Here is a 16,304-nt window from a genome sequence, read left to right as displayed (position 1 = left end):
CTCCTCCTCCCCCTCCGCCTCCTCCCCTTCCCCTCCCATCCCATCCCCGGCCCTCTCCTCCCCCTCCTCCCTTCCCACGCAGCAGGCGGCCGGCTAGGCCGCGCACGGGCCCAGTGGCGAGCGGCGGCAGGCGGCAGCCGCTGCCGGCATTTTTTTTTTTTTACAATTTGTGATTCACTAAGATGTATAATTTTGTGATTTGTTGCATGATCTGAGATGTATAATCTGTGATGTATTTGGTTTGTGTGTAATTTTTTTAAGATTTGTGATGTATTTGATTTGAGTGTATAAGTAATAAGATTTGTGATGTGAATGTTTTGGGATGTTACTTTGATTTGAGGTTTGATTTGGGATATGTATCCCACTTGATTTGGGGATATGTATCCCACTTGATTTGGGAGAAAATACAGGATTAAACTGTAGCTAAAAAACAATGAAAAAAAGACTGCCGCTACCCTCTCTTTATTCGCAGTTGGTGTTACCAACCGGAACTATATCTTTAGTTCTGGGACTAAAGATCCAACCGGGACCGGGGTTACCAACCGGGAGTATAAATGGTTTCTCCACCAGTGGACCGTTTATTACAGTAGCTTATTATGGCCAGCAACTTGTTATATATATTACTACCTCCATATTTTAATATATGACGTCGTTGACTTTTTTGTCCAACGTTTGACAATTCGTCTTATTAAAAAAATATGTAATTATTATTTATTTTATTATGACTTGATTCGTCATTAAATGTTTTTTAAGCATGACATAAATATTTTCATATTTGCATAAAAATTTTGAATAAAACGAATGGTCAAACATTGGTCAAAAAGTTAACAGTTTCATATATTAAAATACGGAGGGAGTAGATCGATAGATCGTACTACTATGCTCACGTGTGTTAGCTTGTCGTGGCGGCCGCAGACAAGCAGCGAGCGCCCCATATATAAGCGTGACCACTAGCTAATCAAAAGAATGCATGCATATGCATGGATACAGAGATGAGATCATGCATGGGATGAAAAGAAAGAAAGGAGGCCGGTACGGTGCTACAGAAGAGAGATCCATGGCTGCTGACCCCAAGATCTTGAGGATTAAATGTCCGGCCGGCCATGCCATCCTGCCAGTTGATAGCTAGATTCATCAGACAAATTGATCAGTGCAGTGCAGTGCAGTGCTAGCTCAACTCCTCATCTGATCATCTTGGACTATATACCGATTCTTTCAAGCTGTTCGCCTGCCCCGCTTTAATTTGGCCGGGCCTCCATCCGATCGCGATTCGAGCACAAGGCTGCATCGCGATCTCATTTCGCTATCGCTTTAATTTGATAGCCACTCCGATCCGATGATGAGGACGAGCTTGCATAGAATCAATATGATATCTCAGCAGCTGCATGTTAGTATGTTAATTTCCTTCGCTGATATATGATCGATAGATGCTACTTGTTGCCCACCGGCCGGCAGCGGAAGACAGATCCATGATCCATCCATCATACGCCGATACTATTAGTTGGTGCAGGTGATGGATATACTCCATATTGCAGCCAGCCATGCAAGCACAAGCACGGTACGACGATTCATCGACTCGGGCATGCTAGCTTGTATCTGAATTCATTCTCAAATCTCAACAGATATCTCTCTCCTTACTTTCTACTACCCCTTAATTTATGGGAGTAGCTATATTTATGGCCCCATATTTTTCACCAAAAAATAGTCGGCATGTATTTACATTGTAAGTTACTAAATTACATATGTAATTTTAGTGTATTTACAATGTAAGTACCAAAATTACATATCTAAGTTCTAAATTACACATGTGTAATTACTGTGTAAATAGAGTAATTACATTCGTTGATGACCAACACGTGTCATGCAAAGCAAAAAGGAGTCGCGAACTTAGGAACAAGTTGTTCGATCAGCTTATCAGATGTACTTTGCACGAATCATGAAGAAGATTAGATGGCAGATCGTCAAACTGACTGTATTTAGCCTAGAAATATATCGACATAATTTTAGCAAAGCCGTAATTTATTAGCGGTCTGCGTATGGTTTATCTCCTTAATTATACTAGGTGATACCCCACGCTTCGCTGCGGGATTCATCGATGAATATATGTTAAATATTGTCGAAATGATGAAGGTTGAAATGTTGAGAAAATAATGTGAGGAAGATGATTTGACACATACTTGTTGATCTCTAAAATATAATATTGTAGATGATGTATCATGCTTGCATGAGATTTAAATAGGCTAGAATAGTAATTGCTAGTGAGTGAAGATGTGGCATACTTGCATGGAATTTTAAATGGGCTAAAATAGTAGTAATTGCTAGTGGATGATAATGTGGCATGCTTTGCATGTTAAGTTTTAGTTTCTAATAATTGTTAGTGGGTACCAACTATATAGAAAGTATATAGAAAGTATAGATTTGAGGTCAAAATAGCTACATGGCCCGTTAACTTTGTGGTCTTTAATTAATTAAGCATGCATCTAATAAAGTCATACTCCAAACTATTTTTTTCGAGGGCAATATATACTCCAAACTAATAAACTAATACTCGATCGATTTATTTGGCAAATCAACGAGGCGACAACTCGATCGATCCAGCTTCCTTTTTTTTTCGAACAACGAATTGAAAAAATAAACTATGTTCCCTCTGTCCCAAAATTCAAATAAGTTTATTTTTTATCCATCCTACACGTAACAATACAAGTTCTTTTCCTAGTTGCGTTTAGCCGCTGTAGTAGCTAGTCTTTTCCTAGTTTCATTTTTTTATTTTGCTTTTTATACCTTCCCGACATAAGTCGGTCTGGCTGATTGTATTGTGTAGCAAAATTTTTTTTCCTTCTAATATATTGTCGTGCAATCCTTTTACACATTCGCAAAAAACAAACAATACAAAACAAAAATAACTAGGATTGTATTTAGTTCAGCGTAAAGTTTGAATTTTGGTTGAAATTGGAGATGATGTGATTGAAAAGTTGTGTGTATGACAGGTTGATGTGATGGAAAATGACTGAAGTTTGGATCCAAATTTTAGATCTAAACATAACCTAGAATACGCCCACTTTATCAAATCCCAATTCAATCATTCCTCTCTTTATCTATTCCCAATTAATACACTTATCTCATTATTTCACAAACTCCAGTGATCTCATTTTATGACGAAGAGAGTATGAGATCATATATCGATCAGTCCATAAACATGAAATGTTGAATTTGATTTCTACAAGTTATAAAAAAGAAACAAATTAAACAGAAACTAATTAACATGCATTCACAATTATATAAATTTCTTGATTATTTATATGCAGCCTATAAAAATTAAATTTGACCTTACATCATTAACTCTTTAGAAATTAGTTTTTATTGGGACGGAGATATCGGTGGGTGTCTCTTGTTCCTGATGGACTTTCTAATTAAGTCGTACTCCTACCATTGTCTTGTTCCCGTGACGACCCAACAACACCCATCGCTTACTCTACAGATCAATGTGAAGATGTGTTGGAATTAATAGATGGGCTAAGGCCCATTCAAAAATTAATTCTTTAGAAAATCACAAAAGCCCATCTCATGGGGTGGCATGCATGTGGAGTTTAGTATCACCTTGCTTATTCTAGGAGAGGGGGACTTCCTTAAAAGGGATGATGCCCTCTTAGCCACTTGAAGCATGTATGGTGGAGAGAAGAGGGGAAACACGCGCGCGCTCGCTCGCCTCGCCTGGTAGGGCAAGCGTTGCGGCGCGCGTGCACGACGTACGCGTCAAATGGTCCATAAAATTGGCTCCTCACCCTTGCGCAGATGCAGCCTCCTTTTGCAGTTTTGTTTTGCTACAGGAAAATTCGGATTTGTTTTGTTTTGGAAACATTCCGAAAAATCCGGTGCGTGAAAACGGCATGGAGTCCGGATAAGTTACGCGCGACTTATCCGGTTCGGTTACGCGGACTGGAGATCGTGCGGGCGCCCTGATCAAGTGACCTATCCTATATAAACTGAGCCGCCGCCTTCACGCAAAACACACGAAATCAATCTAGGGTTTGCCTCCTCCTCTGTGCTGCGCCGTCGCTCGTGGGCTACTCCATCCCGCTCGCCAGCGTGCACCGGCGATCGGGAGGGCAGGTCTCCGGAACCTCTGCCTTCGACGTCCTGCACCGGGAGAAGGTAGCAATAAGGTTTTTGGGAAGCGCTTCGCGCAACTGCTCCCTGTTCGTCCGCGACAGCTCGCCTTCCTCTCCGCTCGCGTGCTGCGCGCCTTCGTCGACGCTCGCAACCGCGAGTAGTTCCTGCCGAGCAACCGGTCTTTCCGCCACCTCGGTACGTGTTCGACATGTTACGCATATTTGATCTGTCCATGTTTTACTGCTTAGTTTACATATGTAGATCTAATGATGCGTTAATGCTAGTATACATCTGTAATGTCATGATTTATTTATGGAATATATTAAATCATTATATGCCTATATTATCAACAATCCAAAAACCTTACTATAGGCGCTGTGATTTTACTATGGCTGGTTTTGCCGATGCACTGAGGCCGGATAAATTTACCGGTGTGCACTTTAAGAGATGGCAGATCTGGGTCATTCTGTGGCTGACAGCTATGAAATGCTTCTGGGTGAGTACTGGCAAGTCTATGGGCGTTCTTAATGCTGACCAGCAGAAAAAATTCGATGAGGCCACTACTCTCTTTATGGGATGCATTCTTAGCGTGCTTGGCGATCGTCTTGTCGAGGTGTATATGCATATGACCGACGCTAAGGAATTGTGGGATGCACTGAATACTAAATTTGGTGCTACTGATGCTAGCAATGATCTGTATATCATGGAGCAGTTTCATGACTACAAGATGGCTAACAACCGTTCTGTAGTCGAACAGGCTCATGAGATACAAACCATAGCTAAGGAACTCGAACTCCTTAAGTGTGTCTTACCCGACAAATTTGTGGCCGGGTGCATTATTGCGAAACTACCTCCATCTTGGAGAGGTTTCGGTACTGCACTCAAACACAAGAGACAGGAATACTCCGTTGAGGGGTTGATAGCGTTTCTTGATGTTGAGGAGAAAGCATTGGGAAAAAGATGCCGCGTCTAAGGGCGATGGTGGGCAGTCCACTGCCAATGTTGTGCACAAGGCCCAGAACAAGAGCAAGGGGAAATACAAAGCTCAGCAGACCACCAACTTCAAGAAGAATAAGAACAACAACAATCCTAATCAGGATAAGAGGACTTGCTTTGTGTGTGGTCAACCTGGCCATCTGGCCAGGAAGTGTCCACAACGCAAGGGGATGAAGGCACCTGCAGGGCAGACCTCTAATTCTGCTAATGTGACCATTGGCAACACTAGAGATGGAAGCGGGTATGGTAATTTACCTACTGTTTTTTCAGTTAATCAATCTACTAATTGGTGGGTTGATACAGGGGCCAATGTACATGTTTGTGCTGACATCTCATTGTTTTCTTCTTATCAGGTCGCACGGGGTTCCATCGTCCTACTGGGGAATGGGTCACATGCTTCTGTTCATGGTGTTGGTACGGTAGATATGAAGTTTACTTCGGGAAAGATCGTGCAGCTGAAGAACGTGCAGCATGTCCCTTCTATCGACAGGAATCTTGTTAGTGGCTCCCGTCTGACTAGAGACAGATTTAAGTTGGTTTTTGAGTCTAATAAAGTAGTCATGTCTAAACATGGATATTTTATTGGTAAAGGTTATGAGTGCGGAGGCCTGTTCCGCTTTTCCCTTTCTGATTTCTGCAATAAGTCTATGAACCATATTTGTGGCAGTGTGGATGATGAGGCTAATGTATGGCACTCACGTTTATGTCATATTAATTTTGGCTTGATGTCTTGGCTTTCCAGCATGTGTTTAATTCCTAAGTTTTCCATTGTCAAAGGTTCTAAGTGCCATAGTTGTGTGCAATCAAAGCAACCTCGCAAGCCTCACAAGGCTGTTGAGGAGAGAAACTTGGCACCTCTAGAACTCCTACACTCAGATCTCTGTGAAATGAATGGGGTGTTGACGAAGGGTGGAAAACGATATTTCATGACGTTGATTGATGATGCTACTAGATTTTGCTATGTGTACTTGTTGAAAACGAAAGACGAGGCTCTAGACTATTTTAAAATTTATAAGGCAGAAGTTGAAAATCAACTTGACAGAAAGATAAAAAGACTTAGGTCTGATCGTGGTGGAGAGTTTTTCTCAAACGAGTTTGACTTATTCTGTGTGGAACATGGCATTATACATGAGAGGACGCCTCCCTATTCTCCCGAGTCTAATGGGATTGCTGAAAGGAAGAACCGCACACTGACCGACTTGGTGAATGCCATGTTGGACACCGCGGGATTACCTAAGGCATGGTTGGGGGAGGCATTGTTGACCTCGAATCAAGTGTTAAACAGAGTTCCTAACAGAAATAAGGACAAAACACCATATGAGATATGGATTGGGAGAAAACCATCACTTTCTTACTTGCGCACATGGGGGTGCTTGGCGAAAGTCAATGTACCAATAACGAAGAAGCGCAAACTTGGACCTAAGACTGTGGACTGTGTCTTTCTGGGATATGCTCACCACAACATTGCCTATAGATTTTTAATAGTTAAATCTGAGGTACCTGACATGCATGTTGGTACAATTATGAAGTCTCGTGATGCTACCTTCTTTGAGAGATTTTTCCCAATGAAGGATACACATAGTAGTTCTAGCCAACCCTCTGAAATAATTCCCAATTCAATCACACCACCAGAACAAACTGAACATACACATGAACATGTTACTGAGGAGGATGACAGTGAAGCTCCTCGAAGGAGCAAAAGACAAAGGATGGCTAAGTCTTTTGGTGATGATTTCACTGTGTACCTCGTGGATGACACTCCTAAGTCAATTTCAGAAGCATACGCATCTCCTGATGCAGACTACTGGAAGGAGGCTGTCCGTAGTGAAATGGATTCCATTATCGCTAACGGGACTTGGGAGATGACAGATCAACCATATGGGTGTAAACCTGTGGGGTGCAAGTGGGTGTTCAAGAAGAAGCTCAGGCCTGACGGTACTATTGAAAAGTACAAGGCTCGACTTATTGCTAAGGGCTATACTCAGAAAGAAGGCGAAGATTTCTTTGACACTTACTCACCTGTTGCTAGATTGACCACAATTCGTGTGCTACTTTCCCTAGCAGCCTCACATGATCTTCTCGTTCATCAAATGGACGTTAAGACAGCTTTTCTTAATGGAGCTGGATGAGGAGATCTATATGGATCAACCTGATGAGTTTGTAGTTGAAAGTCAAGAAGGCAAAGTGTGCAAATTGTTGAAGTCTTTGTATGGTCTGAAACAAGCTCCTAAGCAATGGCATGAGAAATTTGACAAAACATTGACATCTGTAGGCTTTGCAGTCAATGAGGCAGATAAATGTGTGTACTATCGCCATGGTGGGGGTGAGGGAGTTATTCTGTGCTTGTATGTTGATGACATACTGATATTTGGGACAAACCTTGAGGTGATAAATGAGGTTAAATCATTCTTGTCTCAAAATTTTGATATGAAGGATTTGGGAGTAGCTGATGTTATCTTAAACATTAAGCTAATTAGAGGTGAGAATGGGATTACACTCTTGCAGTCCCATTATGTGGAGAAGATCTTGAATCGCTTTGGCTACATTGATAGTAAGTCTTCTCCAACACCTTATGATCCTAGATTGTTGCTTCGTAAGAACAAGAGAATTACTAGGAATCAACTGGAATACTCCCAAATCATTGGCTCGCTGATGTATCTGGCTAGTGCAACTAGGCCTGATATCTCATTTGCTGTAAGCAAGTTGAGCTGGTTTACCTCTAATCCGGGAGATGATCACTGGCGTGCGCTTGAGCGAGTAATGCGCTATCTGAAAGGTACTATGGAATTGGGGCTTCACTATTCTGGGTATCCTGCGGTACTGGAGGGATATAGTGATTCTAACTGGATCTCTGATGTGGATGAGATCAAAGCCACTAGTGGATATGTCTTCATACTGGGTGGTGGTGCTGTTTCGTGGAGGTCTTGTAAACAGACTATTTTGATGAGGTCAACCATGGAAGCAGAACTGATGGCACTAGATACTGCTACTGTTGAGGTAGAATGGCTGCGTGATCTATTAATGGATCTGCCTATTGTTGAAAAACCGGTGCTGGCTATCCTTATGAACTGTGACAATCAAACGGTAATTGTCAAAGTGAATAGTTCTAAGGATAATATGAAATCATCTAGACATGTGAAAAGACGATTGAAGTCTGTCAGGAAATTGAGAAACTCCGGAGTTATAACGTTGGATTACATCTAAACAGCTAGAAACCTGGCAGATCCTTTCACGAAGGGACTATCACGAAATGTGATAGATAATGCATCGAAGGAGATGGGTTTGAGACCCATGTGAGTTATACTATGGTGATAACCCAGTCTATGTGATCGGAGATCCCGTGAATTAGAACCTGGGAAGAACAAACCATTAGTAAACTAGAGGAGAGTACCAATCTATACCCTCTCTAAGTGAAGATGCATGTACTCTCGTGAGCTGCAAGGCAGGTTGGCTATGCCTTAATGAGTTATGTTGGCTTTAATTAGCGAAGATGCTGTCCTGCAAAGCATTCTTGAAAGAACTCACCTTTGTAAGCTTGACTGTTGGTCGCAGTCTATGAAGATTTTGGGTGAATCTTCTAGGAAGTTTACTAAAGAACTAGGAGTATGACTTATACGCTCCACCCGAGGGGTAGTCTACAGACGATCTAGTACCAGATAAGACTCTGAGTGAAACTTGCTTGCACAAGACTTGCGATTCAAGGCGTAGTCCATTGTTCAAGTTGTGAGTAAGTGTAGCTTGAAGTTCTAGGTGGATGTTTAACCTTGATCGGTCTCCATCGAACCGCTAGTATATAAACAGTACATTGGAAAAGGCAAATCTCAGTGGGATTTTGAGATTTGGTGGGGGATTGTTAGAATTAATAGATGGGCTAAGGCCCATTCGAAGATTAATTCTTTGGAAAATCACAAAAGCCCACCTCATGGGATGGCATGCATGTGGAGTTTAATACCACCTTGTTTATTCTAGGAGAGGGGGACCTCCTTAAAAGGGAGGATGCCCTCCTAGCCACTTGAAGCATGTGTGGTGGAGAGAAGAGGGGGAACACGCGCGCGCTCGCTCGCCTCGCTTGGCAGGGCAGGCGGTGCGCGTGCACGATGTACGCGTCGAATGGTCCGCAAAATTGTTGCAGTTTTGTTTTGCTGCAGGAAAATTCGGATTTGTTTTGTTTTGGAAACATTCCGAAAAATCCGGTGCGTGAAAACGGCGTGGAGTCCGGATAAGTTACGCGCGACTTATCCGGTTCGGTTACGCGGAGTGGAGATCGTACGGGCGCCTTGATCAAGCGACCTATCTTTATATAAACCGAGCCGCCGCCTTCACGCAAAACACACGAAATCAATCTAGGGTTTCCCTCCTCCTCTGTGCTGCGCCGTCGCTCGTGGGCTACTCCATCCTGCTCGCCAGCGTGCACCAGCGATCGGGAGAGCATGTCTCCGAAACCTCTGCCTTCGACGTCCTGCATCGGGAGAAGGCGGCAATAAGGTTTTTGGGAAGCGCTTCGCGCGACTGCTCCCTGTTCGTCCGCGACGGCTCGCCTTCCTCTCCGCTCGCGTGTTGCGCGCCTTCGTCGACGCTCGCAACTGCGAGTAGTTCCTGCCGAGCAACCGGTCTTTCCGCCACCTCGGTACGTGTTCGACATGTTGCGCATATTTGATCTGTTTATATTTTACTGCTTAGTTTACATGTGTAGATCTAATGATGCGTTAATGCTAGTATACATCTGTAATGTCATGATTTATTTATAAAATATATTAAATCATTATATGCCTATATTCTCAACAACATGTTCCTCTCCTCCCACCCCAGCGTTGTCAACTCGATTGAATGGATCCATAGCTTCAGAATCTCTTCAAATTAAGTTGAAAATTGACGGCTGCGCGCTTTTGCGCGGTGGAGTGAATTTCAGTTCAAACATGCATGGGATGGAAGTCGCTCATTGAAGAAAGGTTGGAGGCGCAACTGCCGAGGCAACAATAAAGCACATGCAACGGAGTTGTAATAATTCATCAGCGGAAAAGCTAGCGGCCTCTCTCCTCTTCCTGCAAATGAAAACTAAAAAAGCAGCCTTAACGTTCGTGCCACAAAAGGAGAAGAGAAAAAAAAAGAGAAACGCATCGAATTCAGTGGTTGTTACATCATCTTTAATTTGAGCGAAACCGATGCCGTGCTGACGCCGTCAGCCCGTGCCCATCGACGGCGACGGACGGACGGCCTAGCTGACGGAGTAATTAGCAGGCAGCAACAGCAAGTGCCATCTTCTTTGGTGTTTATTTACCACGCTGCCATTGCATTGCCATCCGATCAAGTACTGTACAATCACTGCTACTGTTGAAGCTTAGTGTTCAGTTTGAACAGCAAGAGCAATAGTATAATTGAAGCGTGTAGCAGCCTTGACAGGCAGGGGCAACGAGCTGCCTGCCTGCCTGCCTGATCAGGTTCTGATGGAGCTTATGACGAACACAAGAGGCCAGAGAGAAAAAAAAAACGACTGTCACTGAGACTGCCAGGTATCACTCGCTCGTCTTGTGTTTGTTTCACTTGCAGTTTGGCAGTGATCGAGCAAAACCAACACAAAGCTGATCGATTTATTACTGCTTCTCCATGGATTCATCACAACTCAAATACAGTCTCTCTCTTTCATGCAATTCATCAAATGGAAGGATGGAGATAGGAGTAAGTTTGGTCAGAGTGTTTGGTGTAGTTGCCAGCCAGGCTATAAACAAACAGTAGATTGGTGAGTTGGCAGGGGAAATGCCCAGTTGGAGCACGACAGGTCACACAAACTTTTGCTGTCCGTCCACGTCCAAACAGGACACGGCCGTGGGTCCACAAAGTAAGGCTCTGTCGTGTGGGCACATCTGAGCCGTCTGGTGACGAGACGGGGCCCATCCGTGCCGCACTGCAGCAGTGGCAATTCTGTAGATATAGGCCCACTCAAAGGGCAGTTACGGAAGCTGGAGCCGGACTGACTTACCCGTAGTAATAGGAGAGTACATCGGGTTTCCGTTTCATGGGCCAATGGCCGTCTCGTCTCTTCTTCCACGATAATCGAGGCATACAATCGCTGCCGGCTGAAACGCCAGTGAGGGGCATTCCGGCGAGGAGGAGGTGGTCGTCGCGTGCTAGCTGCGGCGGTGGCACCGTGTTCGTTCCCTGTACTTACAGTTGAACGACGGTGTTTAATTTGGATTGGTGGGTGGGCCTCTTGTTATCTCCTCAGTTTTGCATGTTTCCACTCAGCTACTAATAAACAGGGGAGGGGAAGCTTCCCGTGTTTCCCGACGGAATGCGGCGCCAATTTGGATTGGAAGGAAGCTTAATCGCCATGGATGGAGATGGAAGGAATCCCCCGAAATCCGGACAGAGACGATGGCAGTAGCAGACACAGTGGGTGGCCGCCCACCATTTTGCCCTTCTTCCCCGCGTCGCCATGCATCTATCCGCCAAGCCCGCAGCACCCATATAAAAGTTGCAATCTTTCTCTCAATCCGCAGCCGCAGCGACTCGCTCGGACCCCCTCCCTGACCCCATTCAACTAGCCCTGCAAAAAAAAAAAAAGACGGCCTTTTCTTTCTTTTTTGTCCTGTGGTTTCTCTACTCCACAGTCACCACAACAGTGGAGTACTAGTGTTTACTGTTTGCCTGCTTCGTCTCCGGGCATTAAAGTCCCCGGAGCTAGCCTAGCGGTGCTTGTCTCTCTCTCTCTCATTTTGGTGTCTTTGAATTCAATTTTTCATCACCTGTTGGTTCTGCTGGTGTTCACTTCATTTCTTGCTGAAACCGAAATGCTTTTGAAGCACTAGGAGGCTGCTCGAGCTCTCGGACATGGCGGTGGTCTCCGGTCCGGACAAGGGCCGGGGAGCGGAGGCGGTGGTTGTGGTGGCCGTGCGGGCCGCCGCCAGGGACATCTCCAAGGCCGCCCTCGTCTGGGCTCTCACGCACGTCGTCCAGCACGGCGACACCATCCTGCTCCTCGCCGTCATGCCGCCGCCGCACAACTCTGGTATACATGCCCTTCCTCTTCAACAGCTTTGCCAATTTACGATGCCATGCATTTTTATACTGTATCATGGAGCTCTTTGGATTTGGTCTTCATGGATCAACTTTCACTAGTTCAATTATTTCCTCTCGTTTTAATTTCAGGCAAGAAGTTCTGGGGCTTCCCGCTCTTTGCAGGGGGTTGTGCGAGCGCCCACAGGAGCGTGTTGACTCAGAATTCGGATGTCGCTGATTTGTGTAATCAAATGATGCTGAAACTTCGTGATTTTTATGATCCGAACAAGGTATCAAAAGGGAGCTAACACTAGCTGCTGTGTGTTTTTACTTCAATCTTTCAGCACAAGCACCTTTTTCTCTTTCTCTTTTTTTTTTTGCTAAAAAAATCTGGTTACATTTTTGTGTAGATAATTACAAAACTTAAGGTTATCCCTGCATCTCCTGGTGGTGTGGCTACTGAATCAAAGCGTGCCCAAGCAAGCTGGGTTGTGCTAGACAAGTAATGTTATCCTGTACTACATTTCACAGTTTTTACAGTGCACTGTTACTTTTAACCCCTCTTCCGTATCTGCATCATTGAGCAATGGTCTTGTTACTCAGGGAGTTGAAACATGAAGAGAAACGTTGCATGGAAGAACTTCAATGCAACATTGTTGCTATGAAGCGCTCTCGGCCCAAAGTTCTTCGTCTGAATCTGGTGAGGTCTCCCCCAAAAGAATCAAAATCACCTCTCCCGCCACTTCCTGAGTTGAGTGATTCAGTTGGTGAAACCGAAAGCAGTATCAACGAACAGCGATGTCCGATTCGTGAACCGGCTGTGACACCAAGTAGCAGTCCAGAGTCAGAAACAGCTTTTGGTAGCACTGATGTTGGAACATCCTCCGTTTCAAGCTCAGACCCTGGCACATCTCCATATTCTGCTTCAGAAACGAATAGCACATTCAAGAAAGAGGCAACCAAGGATAACTTCCAGCACTCTGATGTCAATGTATCTGATTCTGAGAGTGAAGCTTCAACTCCTCCAGCAGCATCATCCCTTCAGCCATGGATGGCTGACATTTTAAAAGGATCTGCGTCCTCAAGATTAGCAGGAAACCGTCCTAGAAGAACTCGTACTCCTACCGCAGATGCTTTGCTCGAGAAGATCTCGAAGCTAGATCTCTTGGCTGAAATCAGTGCAATCAGAAGCAGGTCTGACTTGAACTTCAGAGGAAATGTGAGAGATGTTGTTTCATTGTCAAGGAGTGCACCTCCTGGACCACCGCCTCTGTGTTCAATTTGTCAGCATAAAACACCTGTATTTGGGAAACCTCCACGGTGGTTCAGCTACGCGGAACTGGAACTTGCAACTGGTGGCTTCTCCCAAGCAAATTTCTTGGCTGAGGGTGGGTTTGGGTCTGTTCACAGAGGTGTCCTACCTGATGGCCAGGCAATAGCTGTTAAGCAATACAAACTTGCTAGCTCCCAAGGTGATGTTGAGTTTTGCTCAGAGGTGGAAGTTCTAAGCTGTGCACAGCACCGGAATGTTGTAATGCTGATTGGTTTCTGTGTCGAAGACAAGAGGCGTTTGCTAGTTTACGAGTACATTTGCAATGGATCGCTGGATTCCCATCTCTATGGTAAGCTAATTATTATTCTGCAAATTCTATGTGACTGATGAATATAGCTTAGAGCAAGTTTAATATATAGCCAACTACTAGCTCCAAATCATCTATAACCAATCTAATAGCTCATTCATACAATAGTTATCTATAAACCATTAATAAATGGTCCCACCTCTCATACACACACAATATTAGAGTTCGTGCTACAGCTGACCACAAATATGTAGCCTGTTTTTCTTCTCTCTCTTCTCTTCTCTCCTCCACATGTGTTTATAGCTGACTTGTAGCCTGCTATTGGAGAAGAGTGCATTGGTCCTGTTGCAATAACTCTCTGTTGATTTAGCTTATGTCATGGCCATGTTGGAGTAAAAAGCATGAGTGTTACCTTTTCAAACCATCTGTTACTCCTTAGGCCGTAACAAAGAGACGTTGGAATGGGCTGCAAGACAGAAAATTGCAGTAGGAGCTGCGAGAGGGCTGCGATATCTCCATGAAGAATGTAGGGTTGGTTGCATAATCCATCGTGATATGAGACCAAACAACATCCTTGTCACACATGATTTTGAACCACTGGTATGATATTCCATCCCTATATTATGTTGGATCTTAGTCGATGGATATGAAGATGCATAATAAACAAGACTGGTCATCTTCTTTCCATTGAAATGCTGTTCTGTTTCAATAGATAGTAAAATTCAGTACTACATGATTAATTGATCATATATGCATGCATGATGCTGTGAAGATGTGCCGTACTTGTCATTCTAATTGGCATCAGTGGTCTTTAGCCTCAACTTCCTTCCACATAATGAGGGTGAAGTATCGTCATATCGTGTGCAGGTCGGAGATTTTGGGTTGGCTAGATGGCAGCCTGATGGAGACATGGGTGTCGAAACAAGAGTAATTGGCACATTTGGGTAAGTGCTCAGCCATACAATCCATCAATCCTGTCCTTTGTGAGGTGTAACTTGTGAAAAAGGCATATCTGAGACCATTTTCGGCCATGTGCAGTTATCTGGCACCTGAATATGCGCAGAGTGGGCAAATAACCGAGAAGGCCGATGTGTACTCATTTGGGGTTGTGTTAGTGGAACTTGTCACTGGACGCAAGGCTGTTGATATTAACAGGCCAAAGGGCCAGCAGTTCCTCACTGAATGGGTGAGTTCGTTCACCTAGTATTGCACTATTTAGTGCTATATCATCACATTAGATTATGTTAAGCTTGGATATTTACTTTTCTGACAAGTGACAAACGCTGATAACCTCCTTTTTCTTATAGTACAATGGTAAGTATGTTTTGAGCCTGATGGCCTCAGTAGTGCCAGACTGTCAGTTTCCACTTTCCTCTGTTGAATTGACTCATCCACAGTTCCACACTTTTTCCTGATGATAAGTGGCATCTCTGAATTATCATTCCTGTTTTGATCCATTTGCAACAGGCACGGCCTTTACTGGAAGAGTACGCGATCGACGATCTGATCGACCCACGGCTAGGGGACCGGTTCAGTGAAAATGAGGTCCTGTGCATGCTGCATGCAGCAAACCTGTGCATACGGCGTGACCCTCATTCGAGGCCTCGCATGTCCCATGTTAGCCACACACCATTCTTCTCCACATTTCTCAGTACCTATCACCTAAGCTTGATTTACATCTGTACTAATAATGATGTTTCTCCTCGCATGTATGAAAAGGTTCTACGCATACTGGAGGGCGACATGGTGGTGGAATCAGGTTGCGTTTCTGCTCCATGCAGTGAAGCTGGGAGCAGGAGCCGGCGAATGCTTCTCCAACAAGAGCAGCAGAGCAGCCCGGCTCAGCAAGATTCACAGATCATGGTTGATGGTAAACCACAGTCCTATGTGGCGAGGAGAATTGCCTGGGATAGAGATACGCAGAGCTTGTCCCACAGATTCTAGAATCTCCATCTGCACAAGAATGCAGCCAATTCTGTGCAGCCTGTACTGATGCAATTCTTTTCTGCTCTGCTCAAGGCCTGCAGTGTGTGTACAGTAGTAGTGGTGGTGGTGGTACAGTAGTAGTAGGCTTACATTATCTTGAGCTCTATCTAGGCTTGTAAGTGCCTGTTTTGTGTCATGAACGGGGGAAAACCATCCATGGGTGTTTTATGGGAGGGATTGTTTTGCTTGTTTGGAATCTCATGTGTTGGGAACAAGATAGACAAGATTGGGTTTGCTATTGCTTGTTCTATGGCTAGGATGCTGATGTTTTTGTCACCATGTATCCAGTAGAGAGCATATCTGATGACTGATGAGGCCCAGCAAGAACAGCTCCCGGATGCTTCTTTTCAGACTCCGTTGCGAGCAATCATCCATCCGTTCATTCAGCAACGAGCCATCACGTCACGTCGGCCGATGCGAAACTGAAGCAGTGGTGGCCACAGCGATAATCCGGCAGGGACTGTGGGATACTGTTGGTTTTTACAGTACAGCAACTGCAAGATGAAGAAGCTGTGGCGCAAGTAATTGCGTGCAGTGACAGTGGTGTGGTGGCCTCGGTCGGAACGAGACGCTGCCACTAGCTGCCATTCTGCCAATCAATCATGCCTGCACACACACACAAAAGATGATTCCTTT

At 44.4% G+C, this 16,304-nt stretch overlaps 1 protein-coding gene across 3 annotated transcripts; it reads left to right on the top strand.

Moving 5' to 3' along the window:
- The first annotated feature begins 11,147 nt into the window (after positions 1–11,147).
- LOC9267456 (inactive protein kinase SELMODRAFT_444075) lies at positions 11,148–15,906 on the top strand. Of its 3 annotated transcripts, none has more exons than XM_015784483.3 (10): positions 11,148–11,301; positions 11,907–12,112; positions 12,253–12,392; positions 12,513–12,604; positions 12,706–13,724; positions 14,122–14,282; positions 14,550–14,626; positions 14,721–14,868; positions 15,150–15,299; positions 15,402–15,906. In XM_015784483.3, the coding sequence occupies exons 2-10, from the start codon at positions 11,935–11,937 to the stop codon at positions 15,624–15,626; spliced, it is 2,190 nt and encodes a 729-aa protein (XP_015639969.1). In that variant the 5' UTR covers positions 11,148–11,301; positions 11,907–11,934; the 3' UTR covers positions 15,627–15,906. The 3 variants fall into 3 exon arrangements, with proteins under 3 accessions (XP_015639969.1, XP_015639968.1, XP_015639966.1); XM_015784482.3 differs by lacking the exon at positions 11,148–11,301 and adding an exon at positions 11,736–11,795 and having other exon boundaries at positions 11,913–12,112; XM_015784480.3 differs by lacking the exon at positions 11,148–11,301 and adding an exon at positions 11,736–11,795.
- Positions 15,907–16,304: the final 398 nt, after the last annotated feature.

The sequence above is a fragment of the Oryza sativa genome, chromosome 5, assembly GCF_034140825.1.
Source record: "Oryza sativa Japonica Group chromosome 5, ASM3414082v1".
Taxonomy (NCBI): Eukaryota; Viridiplantae; Streptophyta; class Magnoliopsida; order Poales; family Poaceae; genus Oryza; species Oryza sativa.
This window is presented reverse-complemented; position numbering and strand designations above follow the sequence as displayed.

Excerpts from the sequence above, each read along its gene's own strand:
- LOC9267456 (XM_015784483.3), top strand. The coding sequence starts at position 11,935 with ATGGCGGTGGTCTCCGGTCCGGACAAGGGCCGGGGAGCGGAGGCGGTG. Across the intron at positions 13,725-14,121 it reads GCTGGATTCCCATCTCTATG|GCCGTAACAAAGAGACGTTG; the intron begins GTAAGCTAATTA and ends GTTACTCCTTAG. Across the intron at positions 15,300-15,401 it reads CGAGGCCTCGCATGTCCCAT|GTTCTACGCATACTGGAGGG; the intron begins GTTAGCCACACA and ends ATGTATGAAAAG.